The sequence below is a fragment of the Dermacentor albipictus genome, chromosome 7 (genome assembly GCF_038994185.2).
Source record: "Dermacentor albipictus isolate Rhodes 1998 colony chromosome 7, USDA_Dalb.pri_finalv2, whole genome shotgun sequence".
NCBI lineage: Eukaryota > Metazoa > Arthropoda > Arachnida > Ixodida > Ixodidae > Dermacentor > Dermacentor albipictus.
The window spans coordinates 136,381,929-136,394,253 of record NC_091827.1 but is presented as its reverse complement, the minus strand read 5'-3'; the positions used below and the strand labels follow the sequence as shown (position 1 = coordinate 136,394,253).

The following is a 12,325-nucleotide window of genomic DNA, read 5'->3' as shown; positions in this document are numbered from 1 at the left end:
CGTCACTCAGTTGCTAGCACACACAAGTTAGCGTACGTAACCTTAGTCCCTTAGCAGCTTTAATTTGCTTCGTCAATCTGGTCCCCTCATCAAGATTAGCTAATTTTAATGTTACAAGCAGTACAAAACAGAGACGCCAGATTAATTTCGCCCAACTACGACCGGTACTCTAGTGTCCTTCGAATTAAAGCAGACTTATCCCTTCAAGCATTATGTACCCGTAGGGTAATCATACTATTATGTCTGCTGCACAAATACATTCACGGCACAACACAGCATAAATTGCCCCTTGTTACCCCACTACGTAGTTTTAGGCATCTTCATAATCGTCTCAGCCTCAAACGAATGTTTGGTGGAACTAAAGCATTTAATTCCTCACCATTGCCACAAGATATTGCACTCTATAGTGATCTTTGTGATAGCCTGGTCTCCATCACTAGCCGCGAAAAATTCCGCGAGGATTTGTACACTCACTTCTTGTAAAGTTGTGCATTATATTTATAACACACAATATTATATGGCATACTTATAAATAAATAAATAAATAAATAGTCCCGCGGCGACGTTCAAGTACTTTGCTGGCGGTGAAGTCATGTGCCGGAGTTTAAAGCCAGCCTCTACTTGCATAAATGACACTGGGGGATCTTCGGGCTAAAAGCTGAGAAGCTGAAGCGCTGCGGCGATGACAGGAGACGTAATTGTGGCGTCGTCTCCCTCAACGAGAGTAGGAGTAGCATCCTCCATGGCTAGTGTTCGAAAAAAAAAACGTAAATGTCCTGGGTCACTACTCTTGGGGAGCTCGGTTTAGCGGGGGCAAGGAATACACGTTTTGACATGTTAAGAACGGAGAGTCGACTTACTTATTCAAGTAACTTATTAACTTACTTATTGAGTCAACTGGCTTTATTCAAGAATAAAAGCAGGTTTGAAAAGTGGCAGTGGTACCGCCCCAGTCGAGTAGACACCTCGGTTCCAAGAAAGAACAGGGGGCAATGTCCCCCCACGGGGAGGCAAGGCGAGGTGACTGACGGTCCCTGGATGTGGATTTCACTAAGAGCGTGGGGAGCAGTAAATTTATTACTCGCTTGAAGGTGTTTGAAATGGCTAATTAGGTCGGTTGTAGTTTTTGTTTTGCTCATCGTCTTGAATTACGATATCCAGCCTTCTCCGTGTTTTCTGGGAGAGAAATAGGAATGATGCTGCAATGCAGTGGAGAGGAAACGTGTCAAGTAGCAACGTGAGATATCTCTTCCTGTCTCTGTCTTTGTTAAGTCTTTTTAGTAAATTTCTCCGCGAACATAAACATTTAAAGACATTGCGCTTTTCCAGAGTCGTCTCAGTTATGAAGTAAACGTGCATTGCAGAATACACAGCGGCTATGGGGTGTTTTCTGTAGGCTCCTTGTTTTCAGGTACAATTGTTTTCATGGCGCTATGGCCGTTTGAATTTCGTGTGAGTTAGTGAGCCCGTGTGGTGCGTCTCCCTCCAAGAGATGCGAGATTTACGCAGCGAATCGGTAGCTACGGCACTGAAAGGTCTGGAATCGTCCTGACCTGAAATAAGGCCTAGCACCCGCCTCCTTGGGCTCAAACTGCAGGCGCAGGCAGCCCCCGCCGTTGTACGCGGTCGTCGTGTCCACGGTAGCCGAGCCGCAGCCCAGGCAAAGACCCATGCCTTGATCACGTGGTTGGAGCTGCTGCTTGGCCAGGTTGTACCACGGGATGCTCGACGCAATCTGTGTACCCGAGGTTTTCTTGTAAACTGCAGGCCTTGGTTGTTTAAGCAAGGGAACACGCAGGCTATCCACTTCTCTGAGACTCTTGTATCCTGTCTGCACGCCTCACCTCTTTTTTGCATAATGAATCCTTACCAACTACCGCAGCTTTCTGTCATTATGGGCTATCAGAAACGCCATTGACAAAGCTGCGGCTGATACGATATAACTTCGAACACACGGAGTTAAATTCTGACTTTGGCAAATTTTGTTTAAAAATAACCTTCAATAATATACTTTCGGCAACGCCACGAGGCTGGTATTTGTCAAATTTCTAGTAGCTGGCTTTATATAGCACCTAAGCGGATGACACGAGCACCTAGTGGTTAACGGACATGACGGAAGGCTCAGAGCCTGAGATGTTCAGCGCGCCGCAGGCGTCACCTCATATAACGGAGGCCATGTGAATGACCCGCGCTGGTTTTTAACCATCTGGTTTCCAGAAAACAATAAAGGCGGAGGGGGACTTTTCTTTCACTTCCCTATTGAAATAGTCGTAGTTTCGCCCGAACGGCGAATCTTCAATCTCGATAGCGAATTCATGGACAGCTATACGAAGTTTTATTGGCCGTATAAACTTGTATACAAGCGGACAACTCTCTGCGGTTATGAAGGCAAAGATAGAGCAGCGTGGCTGCTGCACAGGTGGTACCATGCCAAGCAGTCCCGCAGCGTTTCACCGTTATTTGGTTGGTCGGAAAAGACACTGACTCGGCGCAATTTCCATGTGCGACGGTTTCGCGTTTCCACAGAAGCGGGAGGAAAAAAGCCGTAAAATAAGTAAACATTTACAGTAAGTGGCGTGTTCTTATTAGAGCGATAGCTCTACTACTCCAGGTACAAACAGAAAGTGCTTGGTTCCATAACTCTGACCTTCAAGCTCAGCCAAGGTCAAACTGAGACTTATGCGGCCACTACCGGTGGCTGCTGCGTACCCCGCGTGAGCGCCCATACTTTGAAAGCGATCTGCGATGTGGACAAAGTGCGCCGTGGCACGGGCCTCATCTTCAAAGCAATCGGCGAAGTCTGCGAAGTGCGCCGAGTGCTGGTAGCTTCGTATGCGCTTTGCTTTCGTCGCTTAGTTCGCGATGAAGCGAGACGCAGCATGAATGTCAATTCGTTCGCTGGTACTGCAGCACCGAGCAGCATTTGAGTTTTGTCTTCTGGTGCAATTACAGATGCGGTAGTTGCTGACGGCGCCGAGCAGCGTCTGTGTCCTTTTCTAAAGCAAGCAAAACCGTGCTATGCAAAACCATGAGACACTGCCGCGTTCAATTACCTTAAAACCACCGCCCAAACAGTCTGTACAGATGGTTAACCAGTGAAGCTGAGACATGCGACCCCGGTGTTTATCACTGGGTTAATCCCGACGGCTCATTAAAGCACGGCTTCATAGGCTGCCGGATCCTCAGTACGCAGTTGCTGCTTTCACTCGGCTGCACGAGCCTGTTTCTGTGGCCGGGCTGCAGCATCGGCATGGCGTAGACGAGCTCGTTCCCGGTTCTGGTTGCGGCGTAGCTGATCGAAAGCTGCCTGCTCCCCAGGACTACGTATGACGCGTGGCCTGCCCATTGCGGAGCCGGAGAGAAACTGCTGCGATGGAGAGCAAGGACGTCACTATCGTCGTCGAAAGTATCAATCGTGTGCCTCTCCTTATTTTCCCCCTATGCGCATGGGGTTGCACCGGAGGATTTTGCGGCGTACAGGCGACCAAAAGAGGGACGCACGGGCGAATCGGCCAGCCATATGCAGATTTGCTGTAAAAACTTCTTTTTCTTTGTCACATGAAGTGACCGAGGAGAAACTGATGCACTATTCATGCTGATTTGAAATATCAGGTACTTCTGTAATTTCCCACGCCAGCTTATACCTTTCCTTGCAGACCACTTTGATATCTCTCTGTTACGGCACGCAGCCGCAATCCCTACAATGAAAGGCACGGTGACCAGCATCTTTTCTAGAGCAGTGGTAGTTATGCTATGTGATCCTTGTGTTCAGACACCTACCTGTCTGGCCAACATGCACCTTATCACACGTCAGCAGAATCGAATGAACAGCAAGCTCCGTGCAGGAGGCGTACGGTCGCGTGTGTTTGATTGCACAAACATCCGTTGGTTTCTTCGGTGCGTTTGCGTTTTTTTTGCCGAGTGAGGACAACCGCACACGCACTGAGAATGCCTTGACGAGGCGGGGTTTTGATCGTTGTTGCGAGGGGTAAAATTGTCGGAGAAAGAGAGGCCATGTGGACAAGACAAAGGTTCACTAGCAACTGATGATTGATGGAAACCTTCAATGAGCAACAGAAGTGCGCCTGCCCTAGGAAGCACTCGCACGCGCCTACAACGAACCGGGCACTTGACATTTCCCAGATAAACAGCACACACCTCTAATTGCCACATCCTATAACATCGCCGCGTCTATGTGCCAGGCCATGAAAACGACTGTGAAGCAGCGCGCAGGTGCGAAAACAGACAACAATGTCGCGTTTACTCTTCTGATCAAGTGCTTTTATCCCTGCTGTACACAGGCTTTCTCGTCTCCTAGTGGGTCGTGACACTGGTGGATGTGCTGGCTAGGACTGCCTCATGCTTGGCGCCCCTTTGCGGAGCCACACATCCAACGCGGAATCACCTTCGCCCGTCGAAACCGCTGTTCACTAATACAGCCACCACCTGGTAGCCCTGACGCCCGAGTTCAGCCCACTGCAGGAACGCGACTATCTACTCCCCCCATGGCCACTAACTCCATCGCAGGCCACGCTAGACAATCCTAAGGTTCCAAAAAGTTTCAATGGCGACTCTTTTGAAGATGTCCAAGATACCCTGTACTTGTTCATGTGTGCCGCCACGTATAATAAATAATAAAAAACTGTTTTATTATTTCTATAGACATAATACATTTATCAGGCTTACCAAAGCCACATTGGGCTTGACTGACAGAGCGTGACACCCAGCATACAAACTGCTCAATAGCGGAAAAGAGAAAAAAAGAAATACTTTTTTATGCAATATAACACCAAAGAAATGTGTATACATACACCGACACGCACATTATACGCATTTATAGTACGTATACGTGTATGCACACATACGGGTTTGAGAGGCATATCTGGTGTGTATAATTATCACCATGCCACATGATTAGTTTACATGGCACAATAAAAAATGAGTACATGATTACGAAGTACAAAATGAGTTAAAGAAAAACAAGAATGCTCCAATGAAACTTTTGCAGAAACAAACTGTCTCATCACATTTTTAACCAAAGCCACTCTATATGCGTAATACAGGAGGAGGTAAGTGAGGTCAGGTCTCCGGACCGGCCGCCATTGGAATATAAACCTGGGAACGTTTAACGCAAAAACGTTATCTAGTGAGGCGACTCTAGCAGTGCTATTGGAGGAATTAGAGGGCAGTAAATGGGATATAATAGGGCTCAGTGATGTTAGGAGGAGAAAACAAGCATATACAGTGCTAAAAAGCAGGCACGTACTGTGCTACCGGGGCTTAGCGGAGAGACGAGAACTAGGAGTCGCATTCCTGATTAATAAGGATATAGCTGGTAACATACAGGAATTCTATAGCATTAACGACAGGGTGGCAGGTCTTGTTGTGAAACTTAACAAGAGGCATAAATTGAAAGTAGTACATGTCTACGCCCCTACGTCCAGTCATGATGACCAGGAAGTCGAAAGCTTTTATGAAGACGTGGAATCGGCGATGGGTAAAGTCACAACAAAATTGACTATATTGATGGGCGATTTCAATACCAGGGTAGGCAAGAAGCAGGCTGGAGACAAGTCAGTGGGGGAATATGGCATAGGCTCTAGGAATAGCAGGGGAGAGTTATTAGTAGAGCTTGCGGAACAGAATAATATGCGGATGATGAATACCTTCTTCCGCAAGCGGGATAGCCGAAAGTGGACGTGGAGGAGCCTGAACGGCGAGATTAGAAATGAAATAGACTTCATTCTCTGCGCTAACCATGGCATCATACAAGATGTGGACGTGCTCAGCAAGGTGTGCTGCAGTGACCATAGGATGGTAAGAACTCGAATTAGCCTAGAGCTGAGGAGGGAACGGAAGAAACTGGTACATAAGAAGCCGATCAATGAGTTAGCGGTAAGAGGGAAAACAGAGGTATTTCGGGTCAAGCTACAGAACCGGTATTCGGCTTTAGCTCAGGCAGAGGATCTTAGTGTTGAAACAAAGAACGACAGTCTTATGGGCATCGTTAAGGAGTGTGCAATAGAAGTTGGTGGTAACTGCGTTAGACAGGATACCAGTAAGCTATGGCAGGAGACGAAAGATCTGATCAAGAAATGCCAATGTATGAAAGCCTCCAACCTTATAGCTAGAATAGAACTGGCAGAGCTATCGAAGTTAATCAACAAGCGTAAGAAAGCTGACATAGGGGAGTATAATATGGATAGCATTGAACGTGTTCTCAGGAACGGAGAAAGCCTAAAAGCAGTGAAGAAACTAATTGGCCAGAATCAGATGTATGCGTTAAGTGATAAAGCCGGCAATATCATTACTAATATGGATGAGATAGTTCAAGTGGCTGAGGAGTTCTATAGAGATTTATACAGTACCAGTGGCACCCACGAAGATAACGGAAAGAGAATAGTCTAGAGGAATTCGAAATCCCAAAAGTAACGCCGGAAGAAGTAAAGAAAGCCTTGAGAGCTATTCAAAGGGGGAAGGCAGCTGGGGAGGATCAGGTAACAGCAGATTTGTTGAAGGATGGTGGGCAGATTGTTCAAGAGAAAGTGGCCACCCTGTACACGCAATGCCTCGTGACCTCCAGCGTACCGGAATCTTGGAAGAACGCTAACAGAATCCTAATTCATAAGAAAAGAGACGCCAAAGACTTGAAAAATTATAGACCGATCAGCTTACTGTCCGTTGCCTACAAACTATTTACTAAGGTAATCGCAAATAGAATCAGGAGCACCTTAGACTTCTGCCAAGCAAAGGACGAGGCAAGATTCTGTAAAGGCTACTCAACAATCGACCATATTCACACTATCAATCAGGTGATAGAGAAAGTTGCGGAATATAACCAACCTTTATATATAGCTTTCATTGATTACGAGAAAGCGTTTGATTCTGTCGAAACCTCAGAAGTCATGGAGGCATTACGCAATCGGGGTGTAGACGAGCCGTATGTAAAAATACTGAAAGACATCTATAGCGGCTCCACAGCCACCATAGTCCTCCATAAAGAAAACAACAAAATTCCAATAAAGGCGTCAGGCAGGGAGATACGATCTCTCCAATGCTATTCACAGCGTGTGTACAGGAGGTATTCAGAGACCTGGATTGGGAAGAATTGGGGATAAAAGTCAATGCAGAATACCTTAGTAACTTGCGATTCGCTGATGATATTGCCTTGCTTATTAACTCAAGGGACCTATTGCAATGCATGCTCACTGACCTGGAGAGGCAAAGCAGAAGAGTGGGTCTAAAAATTAATCTTCAGAAAACTAAAGTAATGTTTAACAGTCTCGGAAAAGAACAGCAATTTACAATAGGTAGCGATGCACTGGAAATGGTAAGGGAATACATCCACTTAGGGCAGGTAATGACGGCGGATCCGGATCATGAGACGGAAATAATCAGAAGAATAAGAATGGGCTGGGGTGCGTTTGGCTGGCATTCAAAGATCATGAACAGCAGGTTGCTATTATCCCTCAACAGAAAAGTGTATAATAGCTGTGTCTTACTAGTACTCACCTACGGGGCAGAAACCTGAAGGCTTGCGAAAAGGATTCTACTTAAACTGAGGACGACGCAACGAGCTATGGAAATAACAATGATGGGTGTAACCTTAAGGGATAAGAAAAGAGCAGATTTGGTGAAGGAACAAACGCGAGTTAGTGACATCTTAGTTGAAATCAAGAAAAGGAAATGGGCATGGGCAGAGCATGTAATGAGGGGGGAAGATAACCGATGGTCATTAAGGGTTGCGGACTGGATTCCAAGGCAAGGAAATCGTAGCAGGGGGCGGCAGAAAGTTTGGTGGGTGGATGTGATGAAGAAGTTTGCAGGGACGACATGGCCACAATTAGTGCATCACCGGGGTTGTTGGAGAAGTATGGGAGAGGCCCTTGCCCTGCAGTGGGCGTAACGAGGCTGATGATGACGATGATGAAGTGAGGTCTATTTCTTTTTGTGTTATCACCGCTCAAGTCTGCACGTTTTAGTGCTTTCTTGAGCTTATCTTTTGATGGGTACTGGAGCTCGTTACAAGGTAAATAAGTAAACGACGCAGGAACATAGTATTCGCGCATTCTTTTGTGGCACTTTGTAGCGCAACGAGGTATTTAATAAAGCCATCTTGGTCTAAGGCTACGGGGAGTTGCATAAGGTCTGCATAACGATTGTCCCAGAAATGTCTCAGGGCTATTGTATGCAGTGAAACCGAGGGAAAATCTTGCATTGATATCATTAAAATGTCGGTGTTGCCTTGATGACACGTACGATTTCAATTTGTACGTCTTATTAGGTTTCACAAGAATGCCTGCCACCCTTTCGTTAATGCTATAGAATTCCTGTATGTTACCAGGTATATCCTTATTAATCAGGAATTGGACTCCTAATTCATAACCTCGAAGTTTTTAAAAAGGAGCGCATTAGTGAGGTAATTATTTTTTGCCAACGAAGAGCGCAATGACCATAGGCAGTAATTCCGTATCGGACTGCACTGTAGCACAACGCATGCGCGGTCGTTTTCCTGACTGATATCGGCGTGAAGTGACGGATTTTATAGATTAAGCATAGCATTGAGCGAATCCTCTTAGAGACATAAGAAACATGCGAATTCCATGAAAGATCGCTGTCAAAACGCAAACCGACATATTTTACGGATGATGTTTAGTCAATAGGATTGCAAGAACATGGATTGCAATGATAATTTTGTAATATTATTTCCCTAGTCAGGTGTGCTCTCTTTAAAGGACTTCGAAAGCAGAGAAGTAGCATTTTTAATAAGTTAATGTCAGCCAAATTTGTTGCGAACCAGTCCATTGCCTTCCTTGCTGCATCTTGTAAATGAGAAGCTGCATCATATTATTGATTTCCACGAGAAACTAACATTGTATCGTCTGCATACTGAAATACTTTAATGGGTACTGCATTAGACAGATCATTACCGTAAATTTTAAATAGAAGATGGCTTGATACTGAATCTTGTGGAACACCGGCTTTGATTGGCAAAACGGTGCTGTGAAAGTTTTGAATGGAGAAGTACTGAAACCGGCCCCGGAGAAAATTATCGATAAGTGACAGAAGCAAACCCAGGAATCTCATCATCGAAGGCTTCGTTAACAACAAGTTGTGGAAGACACTGTCGAATACCTGGCTTACATCAAGAAACAATGCGCACGCTACTCGGTTACTTTCGAAAGAGAAATTCAGGAAATCGGAAAAATCCTGCAAAAGTGCCTGAGTGCCTTTGCTTTTATAAAGCCGTATTGCTGCGGTAATAACATGTTCCTATTATAAAGGAAGCTATTCATAGTGAGCAGCATATGTTTCTTTAAAATTTATGTTATGCCAGGTGAAACTGATATAGGGCGATAGTTTTCAACTTTCATCCCCGAGATCCTTTCTTATAGAGTGGTATAATGATTGCTGTTTTTAGTCTGACTGAAATAATGCCACATGACAAGATTTCGTTGAATATTGCTATGAAAACATCCTTGATGTAGCTATAGTTTCTTTGAAGCTCAATCACGGAGGTGCCATCCGTACCTACGGACTTGTTTAGTTTAAGACTATAAAAAAATTGTTTTTAGATCACAATCAGTCAGAAGGAGCAGATAAGCCGATTGCAGGTTACTTATTTTTAGTGCACATGAATCCGGATGTGGTCTAGGAGAACCTAATATTCTAGAAAAGAAATCATTAAAATCCTTTGCTATACTCTGACCATCAGATGAAAATTGGGAAAGAAAGTAGTTCTCGTTACGTAGTTTTTTACACCTCTGAAGCCATTCATTAGGGACCAGGCTTTACGGCTGTCCAACCGGGCTTCCCTAAACTTTTTGCGAAAGTGATTACATTTCTGCAAAGTTTAAATTTTAGACGAAGTGTGTTCCAGTAAGGGGCTAGGTGACACAGATTCCAAAGCATATCTTTTTCTTTTATAGCAGCAAGAATTTCTGCTGACATCAAACCATTATTAGCGCTGGGCTGCTTAGTTGTTTTAATTCGAATAGATTCTTTCCTAAAGTCCTCGAAAAGTAATGACTGGGGTCATTAAAAAATAACGACTGGGGCTCCTGCGAGAGATTGCCAATGTTTATTTCACCCTTCAAGATAGTGTGCGGACGTAGTTTGTGAACCGGATGAATAGCATGACCACATAGGATGTCTCCCGCACTCAGCTGCTGTACACATTCATTAGTAGCGAGAGAAGAGACAATGTACAGCGCTTTCTCTAATGCTGCATTTACAAACCTACTGAGATCGTTGCCATGTTTGCGGAAGACATTAGCTCGCTTTTTCCTCAGAGCAGACAATGAGCTGGCGGAAGAAACGAAGTTGCGCTATTTCTTGTAGGGAGTGAAGGAGCTGTGAAGAAGATGCTTCTCGCGGTACAGCCACATCGCCAACGCGCGGCTCGGCTCGGCTCATGCTGCTGATTGCTGGCGTCTTTTAGGACAGTGCTTCGGTTGCCGCGCCGTTCCCGGTCGATGTGCCTTTGCACAAGGAGCCGCTATTCAACCTCTTCTCAATTAGTGGAGGTGCTGGGCTTCAAACCCCGTTGCTTGAAACCCTGGAGCTGCGATCAAGAACGCCACCGCCAGCCATGACGGACACCTCATCTCAAACGGCGCCGACCCCACAGTCGGTCACCTGCACCGGCGTTCCGTGACAACGGGACCTCAAGATCTTCAGCGGTGCAGATGACGAAGACGTGGAAGACTGGTTTGCGTCATACGAACGGGTGAGCGTGCACAACAAACGGTATGATCGAGCCAAGTTAACCCACGTCATCTTTTATCTGGCTGGCGTTACCCAACTCTGGTTTTGGATCCCCGAAATTGACGTGCCCATTTGGTCAGTCTACAAGACAGCCTTCACGGAAGTATTCGGCCGACCGGCTGTTCGCAAGCTTCGTGATGACCAACGCTTGCGTGCCCGAGCACAGCAGACGGCGGAGAGGTTCACGAGCTACCCGGAAGACGTTGTGGACCTTTGTAAACGAGTCAACGCCGCCATGCCCGAAGCTGAGAGAATTTACCACACACTGAAAGACATTGATGATGGCGCACTCCAGATGCTCCTAGCAACAAATCCGCGCACCGTTTCTGAAGTCTTCAGCGTATGCCTCAGTTAGTATTAGTTAAGGAAGCAACGCGCTTCGACTCAGCGTCCTCCGCGAAGCGCCGACTCGTTGGTGAGCCTTGACAACAAGTGTGACTAATCCTCAGTCTTACGGCAAGTTAAGGGCTTCGTCCGTGAGGAAGTTGCTCGTCAACTTTCTTTAGTTCCCATCACTCAGGAGCCCAACTTCCGCCTTCCAAACACGCTCCGCACCCTCGTTTCCAAAGAGGCCACTCAAGTTGTCCCTTCTGCGCACCACCAGTCGCCTGCAGCCGCGAACCTCAACTCTGCGCTGACAGTGTAGCCTATCGCCTCGCCTCTCACCTATGCGCAGCCAGTCCTGCCTGTGGCCGCGCCTCTTACATATGCACAGGCAATATGCAAGCCTCCGCCACCGCCTTTCTCTACCCAGTCCCAACCGGTGCCACCGGAAACCGCTGCTGCATCTTGGACCGCACCGTGAGCTAATCCTTGGAGGATGCCTGACAACCGTCCCATCTGTTATTCCTGCTGCACTCCCGAACACGTCGACCAGTATTGCCGCCGTCGCTCTCAAGCGTTCGGCAACGCCTCTCGGCCGTGCCAGCACGGCAGCCAGCCCTTCCGGCAATCCGCCGCTCCTTCCCCCAGCCATCTTGTCTAGTTTACCTCCCAGAATTTCCATCGCGTCGCAATCCCCTCGCCGACATTGCAGCATCCAACCAAGAAAATTGAACGTCTCAGTTCAAGAGGCAAGAACTGTGCCCCGTTCGAACTGTCTAAGTCCTCGCGCCTGTCCTGCTAACGTGGTCGAAATTTCTGTATAAGGTGTTCCTGCATTCGCTCTTGTGGAGCCGTCTCTGTGACAGCCGCCAAACTGTGCCGTTCACTGCGCAAGGTGGCCACACCGCTTTCAGGACTGTCGCTTTGTACGGCAAGCGCGCAGCTCGTTACTCCGCACAGAGCCTGTACTGAACGTGTGCTTATTCACCGCATTGTTTATATCGTCGAGTGTATTGTTCTCCCTGCCAGCTCCCATGACGTCATCCTCACATGAGACTTCTTATCCCACCATAAAGCCGTGATTGACTGCGCATGCACCGAAATTGAATTTTCCCCTCTGTGTGACGCACCGTTACACGAACATTGTGATTGCCCGTCTAAACTTGCCGTACGCGAGGACACAGATATTCCACCTGGCTCCTTCGCCCTCATACCCGTATCCTGCGATGCCATC

At 46.8% G+C, this 12,325-nt stretch overlaps 1 protein-coding gene across 3 annotated transcripts in view; it reads right to left on the bottom strand.

Annotated features, from left to right (window-relative positions):
* The window catches only part of LOC135897789 (cytosolic endo-beta-N-acetylglucosaminidase-like), a 435,797-nt gene that overhangs the window by 144,122 nt on the left and 279,350 nt on the right, over positions 1-12,325 (bottom strand). For all 3 annotated transcript variants that reach the window (XM_070521112.1, XM_070521111.1, XM_070521113.1), the window contains one exon: positions 1,554-1,735. In XM_070521112.1, coding sequence (XP_070377213.1) covers positions 1,554-1,735 — 182 coding nt within the window. The remainder of the gene's footprint in view (positions 1-1,553; positions 1,736-12,325) is intronic.